Source organism: Rhinolophus sinicus, linkage group LG04, assembly GCF_036562045.2.
Source record: "Rhinolophus sinicus isolate RSC01 linkage group LG04, ASM3656204v1, whole genome shotgun sequence".
Classification (NCBI taxonomy): domain Eukaryota; kingdom Metazoa; phylum Chordata; class Mammalia; order Chiroptera; family Rhinolophidae; genus Rhinolophus; species Rhinolophus sinicus.
The window spans coordinates 141,760,145-141,786,381 of record NC_133754.1 but is presented as its reverse complement, the minus strand read 5'-3'; the positions used below and the strand labels follow the sequence as shown (position 1 = coordinate 141,786,381).

General features: G+C 40.4%; 1 protein-coding gene across 9 annotated transcripts in view; it reads right to left on the bottom strand.

The window, feature by feature from the left end:
• TJP2 (tight junction protein 2) overlaps nucleotides 1-26,237 on the bottom strand; it is a 112,449-nt gene that overhangs the window by 78,542 nt on the left and 7,670 nt on the right. For all 9 annotated transcript variants that reach the window (XM_019730483.2, XM_074330522.1, XM_074330519.1 and 6 more), the window contains one exon: nucleotides 5,732-5,834. Coding sequence is in view for 1 of the 9 variants with exons in the window: in XM_019730413.2 (XP_019585972.2) it covers nucleotides 5,732-5,834 (103 nt within the window). In the remaining 8 variants the exon portion in view is untranslated. Of the gene's footprint in view, nucleotides 1-5,731; nucleotides 5,835-26,237 lie in introns of those variants that run through there.

Genomic DNA, 26,237 nt, shown 5'->3' with positions numbered 1-26,237 from the left:
TATCTGTTTTTTAACAAATCGATCAAGATTTATTTCCAAGAGATTCAGAGCTCTCTGAGACTTACATTCTGCACAGTAATTCACATAAACTAAGTGTTTTTCTATTATTTTTTCAGAAGCCAGCCTGGCTATTATTCCCAATGACCATATTTTTTACCTATCTTTTCTCTCCCTGACCTAGCTCTGCCTCTGCTAGAACCATCCTCCAGTGCCTAAGTATTTTGATTCTTGTTCAAATCTTGAGAAAGTCAAGATTTCTTACCGTAAATGTTTTCTTACCATGTATATAGTCTGCTGAGCTAAAGCCATTAGAAGAGACAAATTTATCTCTAACATACTATGAAGCCTCTTTCAAAGTGGGTTCACAAAGTTATTTTAGCAACCAAATTTAAGAGCTGAAGCAAAAATAATTATACATACATAATTACGTTGATTTCTTGAATATCAATAATTATATCACAAGCATCAATAACAAATACGAATAATTATAACCAAATAATTGTTTTCAAACATCAATAAGTTTTTCAAGTAGCAATATAATTATGATTAGGTGGGGGAAATCTTGCCCAGGGTGTTTTGTCTAACCAAACAGATTACAACCATACAGTACAACCAGATTACCTCTAAACAAATAAAAAATTGGGCTGAACTGAAAACCTCTGTCACCAACCACTCAACTGATGCAAATTTGATAAAGTACCAAAATCAGGGCTCCAATGATGGCACCCCTCCCAACCAGAAGCTAGTTGCAAATTCTGTACCTCAATTTTATCAGTTTAAATGGGAATCTGATAAAATGGTAAGCTACCTCCAGGCTCCCCCACACAACCACAGACCACGGGCACAGTACATGCAGCCATACAGCACTGTATGTGGCGGCTGACTGCAAATTAGATGTAACTCCCAACCAGGGAAGAGCTGGACACCATGAAAATTTCCTAAGGCAGTGCAGTGCCTAGCCCACAGGATACCTGAAACCAGTTAACCACACCCCAAAGTGGCTGGAATAGGTGGAGGAAAAAGTGTTGGAGAGAAGGGCAGAGCAGGGTAAGGAAAATAAGCACAGAGAATCCTTTTAAGAAATGTGGCTCTGCAAGGTAAGAACAAGAGGGCTCGAGGTTTGCAATCCCCAGGTCATCTTTTAATTCGTAGGCTCTGGATTCTCTTAAACGTGCAGGAGTATAATTACATTTATGTTTCAGAAGCTAGCTTTTGAGTATTACTGATCTGTGTACTATACTTAAAAATGTCCAGACATCTCAGATTTCCAGAGATAGGCCAGGTGGCCAAAAATTTGTCTTGTTGATTTCAGGAGTAAACCATGCACTCTAATTTTTGTTTGGAAAACATGTGAGACTATAACTAAAACATTTGAAAGTAAGAATAAACTCATCTTATTTTTTTCTTCCACTTAAATGGTATACCAATTTCTCATGATGCAAGTTTGCTAGAATTGCTAGAATGACAAAGTTTTTGTAGGCAAGTATTTGGAGCAATGCTCTTTCATTTTAAATACTTAGAGAAGAAAATATGGAATTATTGTGTGGGTCCTGATAAAACTACTTGTCTGAAATCCTGATGGCTAGAAATTAAGTAGCTTGAAGCCCTGAATGCTGAGAAAATTCCAAGTACTTATAACAGAAGTATAAGGGCTAATACATTGTTTACAAGCCTTTAGGCTGTTTTGAGAAGGAAATTAAGAATAGGACATCGATATTCAGCTAACCCGTTACAGGTATTTAACATTTTAATAGCAAAACAGCACACATCATCTTGAAACATACAACCCATTTCTTTCATGAAGTTTAAATGTTTCATAACTCTAATAATTTCCCACGGTCTTCTTAACCAGAGAAGATAGGAAACTGAAATATAAAGTATCTTATTCAAGAAATCATCAACCAGAAACTAATAGGATAGCAGCTTGGTACCCCGACCTCCGCAGCACTGCTTTTCCCAGTAAACCATGAGGAAACATAGCAAAAAACAACCAAAAACAAACAAACAAACAAACAAACAAACAAACAAAAAACTACAAGCCAGCAAAGCACAGGGTGAAAAAGCACAACTATGAGGTCAGACCTGAGTTTCAACAAGTCCCAGTTCTGTTACTTCTTAGGTTTAGTGCCACTGTCCGACTGTTTTTGATCTATAAAAATGGCCAGCTTTCATGGTCCAGCCTAATGGCTGTATGGCTTGGGCAGCTTATCTAATCTCTCTAAGCTTCCATTTCTTCATCTGTAAAATATGTCATGGGTAGTACTGGGTCCCCTCAAAATTTATACATTGAAGTCCTAACCCCCAGTATCTCAGAATGTTAGCTTATTTGGAGATAGGCCTTTACAGAGGTAAGCAAATTAAAGTGAGGTCTTAGGGTGGGCCCTAATCCATTATGACTGGTATCTTTATAAAAAAGGGGAAATTTAGACACAAAGACTGACGCACAGGGAGAAGATGGCCATCTACAAGCCAAGGAGAGAAACCTGGAACAGTCTTCCTTCAAAACCCTCAGAAGGAATCCATCCTCCCAACAGCTTGATTTCAGACGCCTAGCCTCTAGAACTGTTCAACAATAAATTTCTATTGTTCAAGCCACTTAGTTTGAAGTCGTTTTTCACTGCAGCCCTGGAAAACTAATATAAAACAGGATGATAGCTGGACCCAAACCTCCAAAGGTGGGTATGAGAATTAAATGAAGACAATGCAGGTGAAACATTTAGCACAGTGCCAACCACACCATAACAGCACCCAAACAAACATAATACTTTCACTGCTATTACTACTATAGGTTGATCCTTCACTTTATACTGGAATTGCAATAGAATTCTCACCACAAACACCATAACTTTTCTTCCAGCCTAGGGCAGCATCTTTGTCTCTGCTCCTCAGGCTTTCTTCTCCCCTCTTTTCCCACCTGGCGAACAACTTTTCATCCTCAAGTTTCCTCTCAAATATCACCCACCTCCCCCAGGAGGAGGCTCCCCTCCGTCATGGTCTCAGGCCTTTGGCTCACAGAGACTGTAAGGGGTGAGTGTGGCCCTTTTCACATAGCAATGCAATTACTGATTCCAAATTAGAGTCCCATGAGCCCCAAGACAAGCCTTGATATATTTCTCTAGATTTCCCTCAGGCAGTGCTGTGTGAGATGCTCATTAAATAAATGTTTGAGGAAGAATCCCTTCACCACGGGTAGGGTAAAAAACTGGCCACAAACACCATCTATAAATAAGCCCATGCTCTAAAGCAGCTGTGAGAAGTACTTTCCAGGTTAGTGGTTCTCAAAGTGTGGTCCAGAAACCAGAAGTATCAGCCTGGTTGGGGACTTGTCAGAAATGCAAATTCCTGGACCTCACCCCAGACTGACTGAAGCAGAAATTCTAGGGGCTAGGACCCAGGAATCTGTTTAACAAGTCCTCCTGGTGATTCGGACGGGGATCAAGTTTGAGAACTACTGCTCTGGGTCTATCCAATTCAATATGAGGAGCTTTGGCTGCTGCTGGGAGCTCCCCAAGTATTCCTGTAGACTGAGGAGCCCCGAGCAGAGGGGGGGCTGCAGAGGGCTCCCAGGTGCACAGAAGTAAAAGGTTTAAGCTTTCACTTTCAACTCACTTTTCTAAGCCCATGTTACGGGGCGAGTCTGTGATGATGCTAAAGTATCTAAATGACCTAACAATGAGAATCCATGTCTAGGAAGTGGAGCTCTGCCCAGACTCTTAGCATCTTTCCTGCATGCAAAGACACGGAGCTGATTTTGCCATGTCAGAGAAGGGATCATCAAAGCCCCGTAAAGGTATCAAGAAGGAAGCATCAGGCAAACAGTGCTCTCCAGACTCCAAGACTGTAAAGGAGGACAGAAAAGGTAGAGGCTGATGATGATCAAAGCCCCAGGCCAAGAGCAGGCTCTACAGGCATCTCCCTCTACCTGTGCCAGACATTGCTAATGGAGCCCAACATTCTTGTTCAACAAACTTGGACAGCACCTACGAATCCTTAAGTCCAGGAAGCCACTACCCAGTGATCAGAACTGGCCTTTGAGAAAAACCTGTTTACTATCCGAGCTTAGAAGTTCAATCTTCAAGCTCTGTAGAGTGAGTGTAGAAACCAGCTAGTATTATAGGAATCTCACTGAACCTGGGTGTCAGGGGCTGTGCAATCTTGGGGAAATCATTTAAAATCTTTGAATCTCAGTTTCCTTTTTGCAAAAGGGAGCTGGTAATACCTTCCTCTCAGGGTTGTTCTGAGCATAAACAACATGGGTGAAAACACCTTGCCCAGTACCTGGCAAATAAAAGGCTCTTAATAAATGTTTGCTGGATCTGAAACTAGGGTGAAGTGAGACGCTCTAAGAAAAATTCTTACCACCCAAGCTTGCCTGAGGCTAATTCATCCTAGAAAGCCACCCTGAAGTGTTTGCACATATGAAAGAGCTTTTGGAGTAAAGTGTTGACTTGGGAAACCAAACTCATGTTAACGAGCATGTGGTCACTAGCACAGGAAATCCGAACCAGGGAGGTATTTATCAGAAGCGACTTTGCTTGAAGGGGAAAGAACCTTCCCTCCCACAGACAATGCCAGCCCCAAGCCCCCTTCGCATACTCCATGCTGTCCCTTCAATTCATTTGACTCAATCAACAGATCCTACCTAGAAATCCACTCTCAGGAAAACCACTTCTGGAACCTGGGCAAGTATCTGTCTTCTTATGTTTAGACTCTTTAAGAGCTCCATAGAGGACAATGTCTCATAAACAAAATCCATTCCCAGCCCTGTTGAATCAGTGGAAACGGAGATTTTCCGCATTCAAGTGTCCCTACTTGGACAACCAGGCTCCAAGAAAGGCCTCGGTATGTGCCCAGTGCTTGCTATACCATTAACCCATTTAGCTTCATATTAACACTCCTTTTTACAGATGAAGAATCTAGGGCTCAGAGACATTAAGACGTGTGTCCGAGATCACACAGCTAGAAGGCAGGAGCAGTAGGATTTGAACAGCTGTGTCCTAGTCACACTCCACTGAACCCCAGCTCTGTCATGTAGCTGGAATCCACCCTAGCAGGAGGGGGTGTGAGTTTCAACAGACAGGAATTATGAAACAAGCAAATGAAAAAGAAATTCCAACCCCATTCCATCCAGCCACGGACTGGCCTATAATCAGGGGTTAAAGAGTAACTAAGAACAAATACATCCCAGCATCTGTCAAAATAAAATTTAATACCTTGTAAATCTCATTTAATTCGTACTTAAAACTGAATCAGTAAATAGATAATACTCACTGTTAATCTTTAGCTAAAAGCTTGTACATAATTAATCTTTGGAAGCCAATGTGACTAATGTCTTTTATATAATTCTGCTACCTCAAAGATAATGGAAAAACGTCACCTACCCTGATGACCCATAACCACAGACACCAAAATACCTTGCTAGGCATTTATTCTGAACCATGGGAGTTGTACTTACATGCTTTAGCCAGGAAGAACCTCAATTAGCCTTCACCCAAAGTTATACATAGCAATGCAGACCATAAATGCAGGTAAGATGTTTCTGTTCTTTGGTAAATAGGATGTTACAATGAAATTTTCTTTGATAGTAAACAATTTCTCTGTCAGTGACAGTGAAAATGATGGTCTTGATGACCTCAAGGATATGAACTAATTTACATCCAACTTTTGGTGGAGGAGAGCCAGTGACTAGTTTTGATGAGAGACTGAAAAATAAAAATAAAAAAGCAAGTACCTGGTAAAGCAGGCTGTGTTTTGTGGAATACTTGTGCCAGGAGGTATAGCTGGGGTGCCAATCCCACTCACAGGGAGATGATAACAATGTGGTACTCTGCACCCTGAAAGAGAAAGACAGTGTTGTTAAAAATCCAACATAGTCATTCCCAGCACGGTGAGATCTTGGGAAATGCACTTAAGTTCCCCTATTGTACAATTCACCCATGCATTGTATGGCTTTTAGTATATTCACAGCTGTATTACTATCACCACAAGCCATTTTAGAACATTTTCGTTACTTCAAAAAAGAGACCCCACACCCCTTAGACATCACCCGCCATCCTCCAATTCCCTCCCCTCATCACATCTTGGTCCTAGGCAACCACAAATCTAATTTTTGTCCCTGTAGATTGACCTCTTCTGGAGATTTCACATAAATGAACTCATACAATATGTGACCTTTTGTGGCTGGCTTTTTTCACTTATTATAATATTTTCAAGTCTCATCCATGTTGTAGCATGTGTCAGAACTTCATTCCTTTTTATGGCCAAATAATATTCCATTGTACGGATATATCGTACCATAATCATGTATCTCTTCATCAGCTGATGGACATTAGGATTGTTTGGCTATTATGAAAACACACACACACACAACTGTGTATGTGGACATAGTTTTCATTTTTGGGGGGATCTATTTCTAGGAATGGAATTTCTGCCCCTAATATTTTCAGTCTTCAAACATTGGAGGAAATGAGTAACCATGTAAAGTTTGGCATCATTGATTCACCTGAGATTCATACCGAGGAACAAGAACTTACAAGAAACTCACTTTTCAGGTTTAAAAAAAAAAAAAACTCAACAAGTGGGAAAATACTTACAGAAAGCTTTTTTAGTTGTGATAAAATACACTTACCATAAAATTTACCATTTTAAAATATGCCATACACATTTTAAACTAAAAGGGAATTCATTTTTCACTGCATTTATAATACTGGCTCATCTTTATTTTGATGTGTGTGGTTGTCCACAAGCAAAAAGATGGCAAATACTTTTCCTTTTTACCCCGTATCTTAAGAAAATCCAAGAAATCTCCCTTCTGACATTTTTATTAATCCTGCGTGTGCCTTTCCAAAAGCACAAAGAGACAAGTGCACTTCAGGGCTGGGCCTGAGCCCCAGCGGCTGTGAACAGGGCAGTCACAGAGAACTCTTCTAGTGGGAGGAAGAATGTGTCTTCTCACCAGTTCTGGACATACTCTTCTGTTTGCTAGACAAAGTGATATTGTGGCATGTGTGCAAAACACTCCCTACACAATAGAAGAAAAATAAAAGACGGTGTCGATTTTATTTATACAGGCAAGGGATACATTTCCCTTCCCTAAGGATCAGCAGGAAATATAGGCCCTGGCCAAAGCAAGGCCATCTGGACATCCTACAAAGCAAGCAACAGGATTAGAGCCCAGCCCATACGTGGTGTCTTTTATTACTTCCAAAGATAAGTAAATGGCCAGCAAATCAAGATGGGCTTGGTTATGCTTTGGGCCTTAATATGAAATTTTTCTACAGGTATCAGCTCCAAAGAGAGCTTGCTTCTTTTATTAAACTGGCTTGCCTTTTAATTAAGTCAGTGTTTTGCAATTCTATGACACCCTGATTTTGATTTTCTTTTATAATATTCCTGAGGTTTTGGACATATATGGGAACTACCAATAACAACCAGCCACTTCTAGTGTACGACATTATCGACTAAGGCCACCTTCCGGTTAAGAAAAAACTTGGCAGAAGGAACGCAATTATATTCTTGGTTCTCAATAGTAGTAACAGATATAAGTAAAATTATTGTCAGGTAACAAGAGTGAGAGCTGGAAAACTACAAAATTTCACAAGGAAAATCCACAGGCAGCTCCATATTTTTGTGTTTGGCTGTCAATTCCTTTCTTACATATTTTTCTTCATCTCTGACTATGATGAAACAGACTGAAAAAGCATGTGCAGATATTTACTGAGCACCTATTATGTGCCAAGCAATGGGGTAAATATGCACATATATAAATCCTCTAATTTGTGCTTCTATGAACTTGCAACATTCAACCAATTGATTGGTGATTTGGGCCTGTGACTTTACAGGCCCACGTGACTATACAGTTTGCAGAGTAGAAGGCCAAGCACAGTCCTGCTGGCAGACAGCAAGAAAAAGTACTAAAAGGTCAGGAGCGGGGGGTTGATGGTGAATGAATTCCAGGTTTTGAAAACGGAATCTAATTAATCAGATCAAAATGGCGGCGTGAGGTGAGCCTCTGTAAATCTCCCCTATAATTTACAACTAATCAAACAACTATAACACCACAAAGGACAACCTGCACAGCAGACAGGCAAGACGAAGAGGCCCACTACTGAATTCACCTAAAGGTGGGTGAATCACGCAAGCGGGGGAGGAGGGAAGGGAGAATTGCAGAGACGGAGCCGCACAGGCGCAGGACGCAGACCTAGCTCAGTGCTCCGAGCCCGCTGCTTCCCGGAACTACCGCAGCTGCAGGAGAGGGAAGAACTCGGACAGTTAGGGCTCCGCTTATGGCCCACAGGGCTGAGGGGGCAGCATATAACACGGCTGAACCTAACGCTCACGGCAGAGACCTCGGAGACAAGACTGAGGGAAGAAGGCTGAAAACCGTGGTTTAAGCCCCCATTGCCGAGCAGAGAACGGAAGCCTTAGGCACTTAGACTAGCCGCCCCCTCCCTACCCTCCCAGAGCTCGCCCCACCCCCACCTGCCTGGTGCTAGAAGCAAACAGTAGCAGTGTCAGATCAAAAGAGCAGAATATTTGCTGTTCTGAGTGAGAACTGTGGACCACAGACACAGATTCGCAGCCCAACTAGTTCTGGCAAAAGGGAGGGAGCTGTGAAAGCAGGACCAGCTGTGGTGGTGGTCACCACCATTGCTCTGGGCCACCTCTCACAACTCACCCCGCCCCTGGCCCCACCTATCTGGGTGGATCCCTGCAGGAGTAAACAGAACTGTTGAAACATACTGGCTCTGAATCTGGTGCAGGAAGAGCTTTGGAACTTCAGAAGCTCTCCGCATACCCACCGGCACACTACACCCTGTGACCCAGGCGAACTATTAACAGAGGAGAAGCCCATCTCCCAGGGAATCTCCCCATTGTGTGAGAAGCTGGAATAGTGCAGAGAAAACATAGCACTACCATGTGAGAGAAAAAAAAGGCTGCAGTGGGAGAGAAAATAAAACATTCTACCAACAAGTACTGGAAAACAAAAGAAAGACCTCTTCCTATCAACCTGTTGCAGAAGCCACTCCTGTAGATGTCTAGGAAGAGAAATAGTAAACCAGTAATTGCCATGAATAACCAAGGCAACAAGACAGCTCAGAAAGAAAGTGAAAAGTCTCCAGAAAAGGAACTTAAAGATATGAAAATATGTGACTTAAATGACAGAGAATTCAAGATTGCAGTTCGGAAAAAACTCAACAAGATGCAAGAAAACACAGAAAGGAAGTTTAATGAACTCAGAAACACAATCAAAGAACTACACGAGCATTTTACAAAATAGATTGAAATTTTAAAAAAGAACCAAATAGAATTTATGGAGATTAAGAACTCAATAGAAGAAATTAACAATGATATAGCCAGCTTAGGTAGCAGAGTTGACCAGATGGAGGAAAGAATCAGTGACATAGAAGATAGAAACATGGAAATGACACGGATGGAAGAAGAAAGAGACTTGAGACTTAAAAGAAATGAAAGAACTCTACAAGAACTTTCTGACTCCATCAGAAAGAGCAATATAAGAATAATAGGCATACCAGAAGGAGAAGAAAGAGAGAAGGAACAGAGAATATATTCAAACAAATTGTCGATGAGAACTTCCCAAACTTGTGGACAGAACTGGATCCTCAAATCCAAGAAGCAAATAGAACACCTAATTACCTCAATCCCAACAGGCCTTCTCCAAGGCACATTGTATTGAAGCTGTCTAAAATCAACGACAAAGAAAGAATCCTCAAGGCAGCCAGGGAAAAGAAGACGGTAACCTACAAAGGACAACCCATTAGATTATCATCAGATTTTTCAGCAGAAACTCTACAAGCCAGGAGGGAGTGGAACCAAATATTCAAACTATTGAAAGAGAGAAATCATGAGCCAAGAATAATATATTCTGCAAAGATATCCTTTAGATATGAAGGAGGAATAAAGACCTTTCCATACTTACAGAAGCTGAGGGAATTTTCTAATACATGACTTGTACTACACGAAATACTAAAGGAGGCTACTCGACCACCATCAACAGGGACAATTTGTCCTGACCGGAATGTGAGAATGGCCTGACCGGATTATGAGAATGGAGAATGGAAGCGTGCTGAAGAAAATGGAATACTCTAAATATCAAACTTTCTTTTACATAAACTTAAGGGTAACCACTCAAAAAACATCCAGAACTGAAATATATACTGTAATAAAAGAAGAAACAGAGGGAAACGTCATAGAATACCACCACACAGAAATAATAGACAACAACAAAAAGGCAAAGAAACATTGGAGACACAGCCTTACCAGAAAACTAAAGATAGAATGACAGGAAATCCTCACATATCAATAATCACCCTAAATGTAAATGGACTGAACTCACCAATAAAAAGGCACAGAGTAGCAGATTGGATCAAAAAACTAAACCCAACCATATGCTGTCTCCAAGAGACACATCTCAGCTACAAGGACAAGCATAGACTCAAAGTGAAAGGGTGGAAATTGACACTCCAAGCAAATGGTACCCAGAGAAAATCAGGTGTAGCCATAATGATATCAGATGAAACAGACTTCAGGGTGAAAAAGGTAACAAGAGACAAAGATGGACATTTCATAATGGTAAAGGGACTATACAACAAGAAGACATAACAGTCATCAATATTTATGCCCCCAATCAGGGAGCACCGAATATACCAAGCAACTACTAACAGAACTAAAGGGAGAAATTGACCAAAACACAATTATACTAGGGGACTTAAATACATCATTGACAGCTATGGATAGATCATCCAAACAGAAAATAAATAACGAAATAGCAGCCCTAAATGACACATTAGATGAAATGGACATAATTGACATATATAGAGCACTTCATCCTAAAACATCAGACTATACATTCTTTTCTAGTGTACATGGAACATTCTCAAGGATAGACCATATATTGGGACATAAAATCAGCCTCAGCAAATTTAAGAAGATTGAAATCATACCAAGCATATTCTCTGATCACAAGGCTTTGAAATTGGATATCAACTGCAAAAAAAAGTAGGAAAAAACACAAATACATGGAGATTAAACAACATACTTTTAAAGAACGACTGGGTCAAAGAAGAAATTAGAGGAGAGATCAAAAGATACATAGAAACAAATGACAATGAAAATACATCCTACCAAAATTTTTGGGATGCAGCGAAAGCAGTTTTAAGAGGGAAATTTATATCATTACAGGCCTATCTCAAGAAACAAGAATAATTCCAAATAAACAACCTCATGTTAAACCTTAAAGAACTAGAAAAGAAGAACAAATGAAACCCAAGGTCAGCAGAAGAAAGGAAATAACAAAAATCAGAGCAGAACTAAATGAAATAGAGAACAAAAAGACAATAGAAAAAATTAATGTGACAAAGAGCTGGTTCTTTGAAAAGATTAACAAAATTGACAAACCCTTGGCTAGACTCACTAAGATAAAAAGAGAGAAGACACTAATTAACAAAATCAGAAATGAAAAAGGGGAAGTTATCACGAACACCACAGAAATACAAAGGATCATCCAAGAATACTATGAAGGACTATATGCCACCAAATTCAATAACCTAGAAGAAATGGACAAGTTCTTAGAAACATATAGCCTTCCAAGGCTGAACCATGAAGAACTGGAAAATCTAAACAGACCGATCACCAGTAACGAAATTGAATCAGTCATCCAAAACCTTCCCAAAAGCAAAAGTCCTGGACCAGATGGCTTCACTAGTGAATTCTACCAAACCTTCAAAGAGGATCTAATACCAATCCTGCTCAAACTCTTCCAAAAATTGAAGAAGAGACAGTACTCCCTAACTCATTTTATGAGGCCAACATTACCCTGATACCAAAACCTGGTAAGGACAACACAAAAAAGAAAACTACAGACCAATATCTCTGATGAATACAGATGCAAAAATCCTAAACAAAATTCTAGCAAATCGAATACAACAATGCATTAAAAAGATTATTCATCACGACCAAGTGGGGTTCATCCCAGGGCACAAGGATGGTTCAACATCCGCAAATCCATCAATGTGATACATCACATAAACAAAATAAAGGACAAAAATCATATGATTATATCAATTGATGCAGAAAAAGCATTTGACAAGATACAACATCCATTTATGATTAAAACACTTAATAAAATAGGTATAGAAGGAAAATACCTTAACATAATAAAGGCCATATATGACAAGCCCTCTGCTAATCTCATAATTAATGGTGAAAAACTGAAGCCATTTGCTCTACGTTCAGGAACACGACAGGGCTGTCCCCTATCACCTCTGCTTTTCAACATAGTATTGGAATTCCTTGCCAGAGCAATCAGGCAAGAGAAAGAAATAAAAGGCGTCCAAATTGGGAATGAAGAAGTTAAATTATCACTCTTTGCAGATGCCATGATGCTATATATAGAAAACCCTAAAGACTCCCCCAAAAAGCTAGTAGAAACAATCAACGAATACAGTAAAGTTGCTGGCTACAAAATCAACGTACAAAAGTCCATTGCCTTCCTATATATTAACAATGAAATCTGAGAAAAAGAAATACAAAAAACAATTCCTTTTGTAAATGCAGCAAAAAGAACAAAATACCTAGGAATAAACACAACCAAGAATGTGAAAGAACTATATGCTGAAAACTATAAGATATTTTTAAAAGAAATTGAAGAAGACAAAAAGAAATGGAAAGACATTTCGTGTTCATGGATTAAAAGAATCAACATAGTTAAAATGGCAATATTACCCAAAGCAATATACAGATTTAATGCAATCCCCATTAAAATCCCAATGGCATTTTTTAAAGAAATAGAACAAAAAATCATCAGATTTGTTTGGAACCACAAAAGACCCCGAATAGCCAAAGCAATCTTAAGAAAAAAGAACAATACTGGAGGTATCACACTCCCTGACTTCAGCTTGTACTACAGGGCTACAATAATCAAAACAGCATGGTATTGGCAGAAAAACAGACACATAGACCAATGGAATAGAATTGAGAACCCAGAAATAAAACCACATAAATATGGACAGATAATTTTTGACAAAGAAGCAAAAAACATACAATGGAGAAAAGACAGCCTCTTCAATAAATGGTGCTGGGAGAATTGGATAGCCACGTGCAAAAGAATGAAACTGGACTGCTATCTGTCACCATGTACCAAAATTAATTCAAAATGGATCAAAGACTTAAGCATAAGACCTGACACAATAAACTGCATAGAAGAAAACATAGGTACTAAACTTATGGACCTTGGGTTCAAAGAGCATTTTATGAATTTGACTCCAAAGGCAATGGAAGTAAAAGCTAAAATAAATGAATGGGACTATATGAAACTTAAAAGCTTCTGCACAGCAAAAGAAACCATCGACAAAATAAAGAGGCAACCAACTGAATGGGAGAAGATTTTTGCAAACAGTGCCTCTGATAAGGGGCTAATATCCAAAATATACAAGGAACTCATGAAACTCAACAACAAAAAAACAAACAACCCAATTGAAAAATGGGCAGATGACCTGAAGAGACATTTCTCCAAAGAGGACATACAAATGGCAAATAGACATATGAAAAAATGCTCAACATCACTAATCATCAGAGAAATGCAAATCAAAACCACAATGAGATATCACCTCACCCCAGTCAGAATGGCTATCATCAACAAGACAAATAGTAACAAGTGTTGGAGAGACAGTGGAGAAAAAGGAACCCTTATATACTGTTGGTGGGAATGCAGATTGGTGCAGCCGCTATGGAAGGCAGTGTGGAGGTTCCTCAAAAAATTGAGAATAGAATTACCGTATGACCCAGCAATCTCTCTCCTGGGTATCTACCCAAAAAAATCTGAAAACCTTTATCCATAAAGACAAGTGTGCTCCAACGTTCATTGCAGCTTTATTTACTGTGGCAAAGACATGGAAACAACCAAAATGTCCTTCGATAGATGAATGGATAAAGAAGTTGTGGTATGTATACACAATGGAATACTATTCAGCAGTAAGAAAAGATCAAATAGGACCATTTGTGACAACATGGATGGATCTTGAGATTATAATGCTAAGCGAAATAAGTCAGACAGAAAAAGCAGAGAACCATGTGATTTCACTGGTATATGGTATATAAACCAAAAACAACAAAAGAACAAGACAAACAAATGAGAAACAAAAACTGATAGACACAGACAATAGTTTAGTGGTTACCAGAGGGTAAGGGGGGTGGGGGGTGGGAGATGAGGGTAAGGGGGATCGAATATATGGTGATGGAAGGAGAACTGACTCTGGGTGGTGAACACACAATGGGATTTATAGATGACACAATATAGAATTGTACACCTGAAATCTATGTAATTTTACTAACAATTGTTACCCCAATAAAAAAAAAATACACTAAAAAAAAAGAAAACGGAATCACGACCTGACTTCCAATTATGTTTTAAAACGAAAAAGCAGCTGCTCTTGAATACTATACATATTACAAGTACAGCAGGTCCTCGAACAATGTCATTTCTTTCAACATTATAATGTGGATAAGAAAAAAAACAAACTCAATTCCCAGCCGGGGCCACTCTGTCTGTGGGTCTGCACGTCCTCACTCTGTCTGCATCGGTTTTTTCTGGGGATTCTGGTTTCCTCCCATTTCCTCCCACATCCCACAAATGTGCATGTGACGTGAACTGGCGTGTCTACGTTGTCCCAGTCTGCATGTGGGGTGTGGGTGAGAGTGTGCCCTGTGATAGAAGGGCGTCCGGTCTGGGATGGGTTCCATCTTGCGCCCTAAGGGGCTGGGAGAGTCTCCACCACCCAGGACCCTTAACCAGAAGCATCAGGTTGGGAAAGAATCACCTTGCTTATCTAAATCTTTCTTAAAAATTTGTACAGCTCACATTTATTTCAATGTTTAATACTAGAAGTGTTTTGGGGTCTTTATTTAGAAGTTTGGTGATGTTTTTGCGACCAGAAATATGCCATAGGAACTTAACTCTTGTTGGTATCCATTAGCCTATAGTAAAATTGTGTTTGTCATACATCGGGCTCACTTAAAGGTGGTTTCCAAAAACCTATCAAACACGCTAAGTGAGGACTTACTGTATATTGTAGTGATTGGAATACTTCTTGAAAAGAATGAAAGGGACAGAATTCTTTGGAAGAAATAGCAGCCTCAATATTTAGTCCACCAGCCCAATAGAAATCTCTGGGCAGAACGCTCATGGGCAGATTTCCCATCACAGAAGCACAGCCAACCACTTAACTTCGTACCAGTAAGATCTCTACCACTGAGGTCTCTAACAACTGCAGGTAGGGGAGGTATTAGGACTAAAAGTCCTTAGAAAGATCAGAAAGTTCAAGGTCAAGAGAAAGCAAGTAGGCTATGATCAGAAGCCTTCTCTAGATGCTCGCTCCTCAAAGTGTGGTTCATGGACTGAAACGTGAGCAGCATCTGGACCATCCACTGAGCATCAGCCGGGCTGACAATATTACCCGAAAGCGTATTAGACTGCAGACTCTCAGGCCCCACCATACCTACAAAATTAAAATCTGCATTTTTAACAGTGATTCATATGCACATTAAACTTGGGAAGTAAAACATTAAGGTGCTTCTGAACGATGTAGAATTAATAAAGTTAATCAGAAGATAACGCCTCCTAGCACACCCAGAAAGGAGAGTTTACTACAAGCTTAGAGAAGGGTATTAGTATGTCCAAAGGAAGGCTGTGTCACGTGACAAGGGAGTAGCAAACAAAAAGATGGGGACCAGCAAAACCACATGTATTCAAAGTGTTACAATTACAAGGAAGATCTTCTTGTCCTGTGATACAGTGCTACTTTATCAGGCTTAAGGGCATGTTCTCTTAAAAAACTAAAAAACCAAAAACGCAAAAAAACAACATTCACCTTCCCTTACTAAGGATCATACTGGAATGAATAACTTAACTTCTGTCTGACTTGACTTAGGGAAATGGAGCAAAGCAGAGATGGTTCTATTAAGGGTACTCACTCATTCCAATTGCTGGACAAGGTTATCCCCAAAAAGAAATGAATAATTTGGCAATCAATTCACACCTCTGAACCATGTGCGTTTGTTTAGGGTGAATCCCTTAATGAATGACCCTGAGTCAGAAACTAAGAACATCCAGTTGTTGTTTGAAGGCCAAGCCCTCAATCATGACTCACATGAGTCTGAGTTGCACACATGTAAAATTTGAAGACTACATGAGCATTAAGGAATGGTAAATACATAGACCGCGTGTAGCAGCTCCCCATTCTCCGATTATATGTCCAGAACAAACATCCCTCATCAATCACAATATTCTTATCCTGCTAAGCCCAAACTCGGCCTTGGGGTCCTCCCTAACTTGACACTGGCTTTGGTGTGCCATATTCTGCCTGTTTACCATTCCTGGTAAAAGGTTCTTCCGGCTCTAAACTTCCACCATTCTAGGGCATATGTCCAGGTCACAGTATGTCTAGGGGCTCCTTGAAGAATCACAATTTGGTCATTACAACAGGTTTTCCATAAACCCCGAAAAGAACATTAACCCGCATGGACTTTCCTAGAGTCACCATATGCCCCTTGCCTCATCCCTACATAGAAACACTTCCCTTCACTTTTCCAAAAGAAGAGTAAAATAATAATAATAGTAATAATAACAATAACAGTGCTGTCTCAGGATTCCATTCTAAAGCATCTCTAAAATTTCCAGAAGAAATACCTCATTTATTTCTAATAAAAACTGCCTTTTAGATGGGAAGAACATCTCCCTAAATCACATCTCAGTAGCAGCACTACTGACATTTTGGGCTGGACAATTCCTTGCTGTCGGGGACTGGCCTGCACGTTGGAAGATGGTGGGCAGCCTCTCTGGCTTCTGCCCCCCTGGAGTGATCCCCCCTCACTGCCCCTTGTAACAAAAATGTGCCCAGACACTGCCAACTGTCCCCTGGGGGGCAAGTCCTTCCAACTGGCCCTCTGCCCCCATTGAGAACCACTGACCTAAATAATTACAGCAATTCTCTTAGGGACATGGGACTATGGGTGATTTTTTTCCCCCCTTATTTTTTTGTATTTTCTAAATCTTCCATAATGAATGCAAAGTGTTTATATGATTTTAAAAAATAAAATCATATAAGTAGAAAGTGACTTTCTACTTTTTAAAAAGAAATATGAGCTACTTAGATGTCTTGAGTTGATCTTTGGATGAGTGCCAATGTGTGGCTCATTCAGTTTAAAAATTAAATTCAGTTCCTAAAAATACTGTCTACCACACAAGTACCTTAAATTACACTTCTCCTCAATGTGTAAAAGACACAAGAGGGGGACTTCAGAGAAAAAAGTCGAGATTGAAGCCGCTAACCATTCATAAAAGAACATTCAAACCCTCCTTCAAATGGGTAAGTGAGTGTGAGTGAGAAGGGCTTTAGAAAAAGACATGAAATTAAAACTGCTGCTTCAAGAAAAGTATTTACCTGAAACATAGTCTGCACATACACGTTAGTCAGAAAAATATTTGCATTGTAGAAAAAAAAAATATAAGGCACATTTAAGAATTGCTACATTGCTAGACTATATAAAAACTTTTCAAAATTAAAACCTCTAGTCAGAAAAATTGGCTTAGACATCATCTTTTTGTCTGTTAGGCCAGGAATTTTCTTAAAGAGTATTCTTACCAATTATTTTATTACTGAATTTTTAAATTGGTATGAAATGGCTCTATCTGCCAAGTTCTCAATGAAGAACTCAACATTTATTACTCTTACAACAGAGATGACCCTTTAATCCTTCTAGGCTCCCAAACACCCACCAAGCATCTTGTGGGCTCCTCTGCTTACCCGGGATGCTGCCAAAGGTTCACGTGTCTTCTGCTCTCAGGGAGAAGTTCTCTTTTGTTAAGAGGGGTGATACCAACTGCTGCTTCCAGAATAGCCATGTATTTCTTGTACCTCATCTTGTCCCTCTCTCAGTACCAGGTCATGCACATTTCGGTCACTGTTCAGATGAAGGAACTGAAGTAATCTGCAATACTGGAAGCTGGAAGCTGCTGTGTTTTTAGATGCTCTTTGTATCCCTAGCCAGAGCTATTAAACTCCAGGTGGGGGGTAAGGGTGGGGGCCAGGCTGAGGCCAAACCACAAATAAATAAAGAAAAGGCTTGTTCAGATTTCCCTGCAACGTCAGTATTATATAAGGCTAAAGAATTTTGAATAAAGGACTAATATAAATGATTTGCAGGACAACCGTGGTTCTAAACACAGCGATCTGAGGTACACACTCCCCAATTAATCCGCACGTAAATCTTTGAGGCCGATAATCCTTCAAGTACTAATGGTGCAGGAGGTGATTTATCTCAAGGTCTGGTAATAATTGGTCCGAAAAGCCTGCATGCCTCTGGATGTACTAAAATCAGAAGCAGATTTCCTCCTTCTACAAAAATCTCTCTAAAAGGCTGCCCTTTGACAAATGAAGGAGGTCCCATTGCCATTTTATAGCAATGCATTTCTAAATGCTCTAAGCTCGTGCTTGAGTCAATAGCAAAGATTAATTAACTGAGAACCAATTCTGTTTGGGATTCATTTTCTTTTTAAATATTGTTTTAAATATCTCCAGAACCCAACATGGGTGAGCTCTGCTATAATGAAAATACATTGCTTGAAGATGTTCAGAATCTACCCCTTCCTCTGTTTTTGTAAGTGTCTCTCCTCAGCTTTCAGGACCTTTCTTGTTCTCTTTTCAGGGGGTAAAGGTAGCTAGCTCATCCATCACAGTGGCCCAACTAGTGGATTATCATACACATGACCTAGACTGGGCCGACTAGTCTTCCCTGGGATGAAACTATGACATTCAGAGCAACTCTCATTGGAGTTACTAACCAGGGCTGATAGGAAGTTAGGGCTATTGGCAGTCATGTTCCCCACCATGTGGAGAGGGCTCAGCACTAGTAATTGAGAAAAACAGTACCAACAGCAATGTGATAACATCATTTGAGCTTCTGGATCCAGCTATGCCTAAAGGCCACTGTCATCCCAGGAGATACCAGGTACACTTTTATTAAAGCTAATAACTGACCCTTTTGTGAAATTTAGTTTTCATTGAGTTTCTGTCACTCTGAAGGAGTTCTGACTTATACACCTCCTTGACCAACTTCTTCAAGCTATTTTTTTCTATTTACCATGTTTCCCCGAAAATAAGACCTAGCCAGACAATCAGCTCTAATGCGTCTTTTGGAGCAAAAATTAATATAAGACCTTGTCTTTATTATATTATATTATATTATATTATATTATATTATATTATATTATATTATAAGACCTGATATATTATATTATATTATATTATATTATATTATATTATATTATATTATATTATATTATATAGTAGACCGGGTCTTATATTAATTTTTGCTCCAAAAGACGCATTAGAGCTGATTGTCCGGCTGGGTCTTATTTTCGGGAAACATGGTACTATGTGTAAGGGTTGTGCTGCTACTTGTCTAAACTCATACAAAGGAACTAAAATAGAAGAGAAAGTCATTACACAGTAATTCTGATTAACCTAGATATCCCCAGTGAATAAGTGTCCCAGACCTTTCTCTGACACCCCAAATCTTGAACCTCCTTCTACAGATCACAAGTTTTTCTTCTCCTTTTTTCCCCTGAATGACCTAAAACAGTGGTCTCCAAAGTGGAGTACACACACCACTAATCTTTAGGGTGTGGAAAGAAAATATTAAACTATTTCCTTTTTTTCTCTCATCCATTAAAAATTTAGTTTGCGTATTTATATTTTTCAATATTCATATTTACTTTGAGAACTAATATATTTTAAATTGCATTAAGGTATATCATTTATAAGTGAATATACTCATATGTATTATAGGGTATGCTTAAAAACAGGAGTGTACGAGCTAAACAGTTTGAAGATCAGTAACTTAAATAGCCCTTCAACTGCTTCCTAATCCTCCATTTCCCCATTTATAAGATGAGAGGCCTGAACAGATTAATGCTAAATTATCATCCAACAACAACAAAAGACTAAGAGCTCCCACTTCACTTGGCCTGATTATACCAATAATCTGACCACAACAGAGCGGTGAACACAAGGGATAAACCATTTGGACTTGGAATATTTCATTTCCATAGTATTCATGAACATTACTCCCACTGGTTGCTCTGCAAACAATTAGTACCAGTTAGTCACAGGAATTCTTTTATAGGATGAATTTGGTTGGCTACAGCTGCCACTGCTGAAAAAGGCTCCAATACAACCCTCATTTAATCATACAGGAAGATGTAATTATACTTACACAACAGTCTTTGTTCTAACAAATTGTATTTCTAATGACGCGTGATAAAAATTACTATACAACCCTCTCAAATAAGAAATGAAGCCTGAGCTAAGAAAAAAAAAATCCAGTTAAACTTGCTACCCATTGGAAGCTGTTTTACTACAATGAAAGTGACACAATACTTTATAAATGGCATGTTTTAATGTTCTATTTTTCATAGGAATTTTTGATGCATTTAATACACCCTCTTACAAAGTGGTTCTTATCTATGATGATCTCATACAAAATTAAAACTGGGTGTTTCATTAGGAAAAGAAGTCTGCCTTAGAAAATAATTAGGAAGAATTTTTTTTTTCCATAAATGAGATCGTTCAGTTTCCTAATTTATTTATTTATTCATTTTTTTTAAATCATCATCTTTGTGTGAACTCCCTCAGAATAGTACATAAGGACAATAATAAAGGAAAACAATCCAGTCAACATACCCCATCCGGATATGTAATTATATGGCATTTTCTTTATAATTCTAGAAATTCTTTAGAAATATGCATTTATTTGATTAATTCCCTTAGAGTTCTAGAAAGTCTTTACAACTGAAACTATCTGATTAAAAATCACTTATCTATTTTAAAAATGCCTAATATACATGATCCAAAAATATCTTTTAAGTCGGGATGCTTCAAGATCTGTTTCTGAGTGATTAAAATTGAACATAAAAATTCACAGACCAGACTGACATTTCCTTTGAGCTGATTATTTCTACAGAGGAAAACAGTCAGCATCCTTTTTCACTGGATCGTTTAACTGTTCCTGTACTTTAGAAGGATAAAAATGGAAATGAACTAATGCCACAAACAGGCTGTTTTACCGGGTGTGGTCTGCTTTTCAAGGAGCTGGAAAAAGCTTTACTGAAAGTAGAAGAGTCAGGGAAACAGCTATTTTTCATTTTTTTAAAGCTCTACTACTAGTGAATCAGCTGACTTTATGCAAGTCATTTCACTCCCCCCTTAAAATCTTCATGTGTAATATATGTTTACATATTTGCTACTCTGGTGAGCCACGAGAAGTCTGTAAGAGAAACAGGCTACATGACGTAAGAGTCATGAAAGAGTTCAAGAGAATTCGTTGTGGTTCCTGGATTCAGCCCGAGCCCAAACTAGCCCTCTCTTCACCGTCACCCTCAGAATGCACTCACTACTGGCTTTATACTATTATCTTCAACTGGATGCCACCAAATCTGTCATTCCAATCCTGTCCTCCCACCCAACTCAATAGATTCTGAAATGACCCACTGCTCAGCCCCCAACAGCAGCCACCTCGCACCTTCTCCTGTTTCTTGCATCTTCCTCCTGGTTCTCTTGGCATAAACCTTGTAGCCCTGCTCAGCTGTTTCTGTGGTGCCCAGTCATACCAACCATGACACAGGGGACGAGAGCTGCAGTGTAGTGCGGAGGCGTGATTTGGATCCCACCTGTGCTGTTTGACACCTCGTGACCTTGAACAAGGTACTTGACCCTTCGAACCTATTTCATCATCTGTACAACTGGAATAATACAATAACAGAAGGGTGGTTTTAATAATAAATGAGATGACGTACATGCATTCAATGGGTATCATCTCCTCTCTCCCTCCCTTCCTTCCACCTCTCCCATATGTCCTTCTTTTTCCATTCCCAGAACCTCTTCAAGAACCCTTCCTCAATCCTCATTTCTCTGCAGGCAAGAACAAGGTGCATTTACAAACCTCTGCCCCTGTCCTGCAGCTACAACTTCCTTCAACACCCCATGAAAGAACCAGAGAAACCCAAGGCTGAGTGGTTTTGTGGGAAAAACAGACTGAAAAAAAAACAACAGCCTGGCTGAAAGATACAGGGACCTCAGGACTAGAGTGAGGGCTGAAAATGCTTTTAAAGAGGGAAATATAGGGTCTTGGGGCCCAGCTAAGGTGGCACCCACCCACTTGGGAGGTTCTCCCTTACAATTTCCCCAGATCGTTAACCTCTGCTACTGAATAATTAAAAGCCAAACTTAAAATCACTTAATTGACTGACCCTCCCAAATAACTTGCATAATAATTCATAAATTCTTTAAGTATGCTCACTCCAAAGAAATAAAAAACAACCTGTCAACTCATTATATGAAAGACATCCTCTCCCTATTACTGTTGGTAGAAACTGTGTTCATGTTACGTTTCTACTCTGAACCTGAGAGCAGGTGAGCAATGAGGCATTGCACAGAACTTAGCACATTGAGAGAAGCTGGTTTAAGTCAAGAAGGGCTTGGCGGCCATTCGTGGGGTTGGAGAGCTATCAGTCACCTCTGCCCTGCAACTGTAGGAAAGGGACAGAGTCTTGGGAACTTGGTAGGGACTACCCGGTGTGAAGTGTTGAGATATAGCCCTCTGCTGTCAGCAGCTGGAGAAAGCAGTTCTCATAATCCCCTGTTCCACCTGCTGACACCCCTCTCCCACTCACTCCCCAGTATTAACTGAGGCACCAAACTACCCAGGATTGAAATTCCACCACTAATTAGCTGTGTGACCCTGGACAAGTCACTTAATCTCTGCTTGGGTTTCTTCATCTGTAAAGTGGGGTTAGTAATAGCACTGACCTCATAGGGTTTTTTTTAAAAAACTAAATCAGTTATTACATGTAAAATAATTAGCATATGTAATGGCCAGCATATAATATACGTCATGTAAGTTAAGTGTGTGTTATTTTCTTGCCCTTGCTAACTAGTTGTGGCTTCAATCCTTCCAGAAAGCTCTCTGGTTGAACTCCCTTGGTAGTATTGTATATTTTGATACCTGTTACCATCATTAAGTTATTCTCATATATTATAAACTAGTATATAATAAACTATTATAACAAAAACTAAATTTTAATTTGATGAGTCAGCCCACTATTCCCTAAACAATATATTTTTTGAGTTCAGCCACTAAACATACTCGAAATAGCAAAACACTTCCCTCTGCCAGAGTCAATGTACCTCAGTTCAAAGAGAAAGGTAAAGAAAGCTTCTTGTTAGTCTCACTAAATTTTAGTTGACTTCAAAAAATAATGTTTTTACGGGTCTGTCTCCCTCAGCATTCTCTGATGGCCTAAATGGTTGGTACAATGTCATATTCATCTTTGTGTCTCTAGTGTCTCTTGCTCAGGAACTAACATAAAACAGAGACCCAGTAATATTAGGTTTTACTTTCGAATTAAGAAGTAGCAGGGTGTAATGACTAAGACCCTACACTCTAGAAGCAGATTGCCTCGTTTGAATCCCAGCTTCAAACTTAGCTGTGTGACCTGGGCAAGTCTTTTAATCTCTCCAGCGCCACTGTTTCCTCATCTAAATAGCAGGGCACTTATTAGTTAAGGTTGTGTGACAATCAAATTCAATGAATATATGCAAAACACGTAGGGCCTAGGCCATCCGAAGTGCTAGTTATGATTATTATTTACTAAGCAAATATTTACTGACCCAGGTTATTATGGACTGAATAATATGCTCTTCCCCAAATTTACATCCAAGCCCTAACCCCAGTGTGATGGTATTTGGAGTGGGTCCTTTGGGAGGTAATTAGGCTTAGATTAGGTCAGGAGAGCAGGACCCTCAGGATGGAATACATGCCCTTATAAAAAGAGGAAGACAGAAACCTCGTTCTCTCTCCATGTGCATGTACCTACGAAAAGCCATGTGAGCAGGTGGCCTTGTGCAAGCCAGGCAGAGGGTCTTTCCCGAGAACCTGACCATGCCAGGGCCAGCCTCCAGAATATGAGAAATAAATGTCTGTTGTTTAAGCCACACAGTCTAGGATATCTTGTTATGGAGCCTGAGCAGACTAAGGTCCTAGATCCAGCTCAGACAGGTCTTTCAGTTCACAGGGTGCCACTTCCTCAACCAACCCTGAGTTTCTCACCCCAGTTTTCCATGCTTTCAAGTGGACCACCAAGCATCCATTTAGATCTCCTTGTGGTACTGCCCGTTGACAGCTGAGGTGCTGGTAACCTTTATCCACCTACCGAGCCCCATCTGAGGGATTCCTGGTGTGGCTCCCTGCCTGACCAGTCCCTCCGGCCTCCAGAAGACAACAACACTCTGCCCAGGGCATCGATAATGTGGACCTCCCACTTCTTCCTGGTCCAGCTCCCCTCGCACCTGCTGCTGGACCCAACTCTGTTTTCCTTGAGTCATTTCTCAGTCTCTAATTGCGTATTTGTGTTCGCCTGGTTACCATCTGTCTCCTCTAGACTGTAAGCTCTGTTCCGAAGGCAGAAACCTATTTTGCTGATATTGTATCCATTTCCTGCTGCATTTTCTAGTCCAGCCTAACACTCATTCATTCACTCACGTCCCGGACAACCACTGAGCCGCTCCCTATCACACCCTGTGATTGACATTGGACATACAAATACCAAACCATTCCTGCCCTCAAGAATCACCCACTCTAACGGAGCGACAAGCAACACAACCCAGCATGCTGAAATAGAGATGTGTAACCGTGAGTAACCGTGGAACAGGGACACGACAAAGGGAGGGTGGATAATTCTGTCTGAGGATCTTAGCGTGGGAAAGCCTTCACAGAAAAGGTACTTGAGTTAAGTCTTAATAACATAAGTAGGTATTCCTTTGGCTGACAGAGAATCTGAGGTATCCCAGGCAGAGAGAAAAGTATCGCAAAGAGCCAAAAAAAGCAGTGTTCTTGGACCAGTAGGCAGAACAAGCTGGCAGAAACACAGCCCACAGTGCACCTCTGAGCCCAGGGCTGGAGGGAGGCAGGGATGCCTTCTGACATTCGGCTTTGCACAGAACAAGGGTAGGGCAGATGTCGTTCTCTCTGGCTAACACACCCTTTTCCTTGCCTGGATGTCACCAAACCACTAGTTAGTAAACATGGCCACTGTGCCAGCCACTGAGACAAGCACTCTACACGCATTGCCTTATTTACATCTCACAACAGCCTTAAGAAGTGGGTGTAAAGTCTCCCTGTTTTCAGATGAATAAACTCAGGCACCAAGTGACTAAGGTACTTGCCCGGCGCCACAGAGGTAATAAGTAGTGGAGGTGTGATTCCTACCCAGATTACAAAATTCATGCCTTCTGACACCCATAAGCCTGGGTAGGTGCCCTGGGGCCCTTCGTATGTCCCTGTCATAATGAAATGTACTTGCCTCTTGACTTGTGTGTCTCCCTGTAGTAGTGGGAATCATGAGGGCAGAGGCTTTGCTGTGCTCACCACTGTATCCCCAGCACCTGGCACAGCGCCTGGCAGAGTACAGGCATCCACAGTGCATGTTAAGAAGGAATGAATGCATGCACGAAGAGGGCTTTGAACTCAGCCAAGGTGTGCTCTAGCCCTTCTTCTCTGTCCCTGTAGTAAAGGAATCCCACTTATCATCCTGAAACCAAGATCTGAGTGCAAAACCCAAGTTCCTTTCGGCCCCCTCCCACTTTGGTCAGAGGAAAGAAAGTTCCTGCAGCACCATTCTCGGAAGCTGCATGAACAAACCTCTTCCCCAAGTGCAGGGGTGTCTGCCACCATCCTCACTTTCCACCCTCATCCCCATCTGTGCACAAGAGTTAACATCCTTTGAAAGGTCTGCTTACAAGGTTGCCCTTGGCTGGCATCTGGGACCTTGAATTTTGGGAAGGTTCCTACCATTCCCAGGACTGATAAGCGTGGCTCACTGTCCCTAACCTGTTTGCACAAACATTGTAGTTTATGGTAACCACCTGCTTTCCTTCAGGGAATCTGAACTTTTGGGTATGTGCTATGCAGAGGATGCCAACATAGCAAGTCCCGAGCACAAACCCTGGGCACCGAGTCTTTCATGAATTTCCCTGGTTGACAACATTTCATGTAGTATTGTCACAACTCCTTGCTGTTGGAACTGAGCCTATCCTATGGGACTCCACTGGGAGAGAACGCGGGAAGCTTGCTCCTGATTTCCTGGGACTTCGCTCTGTGCATCT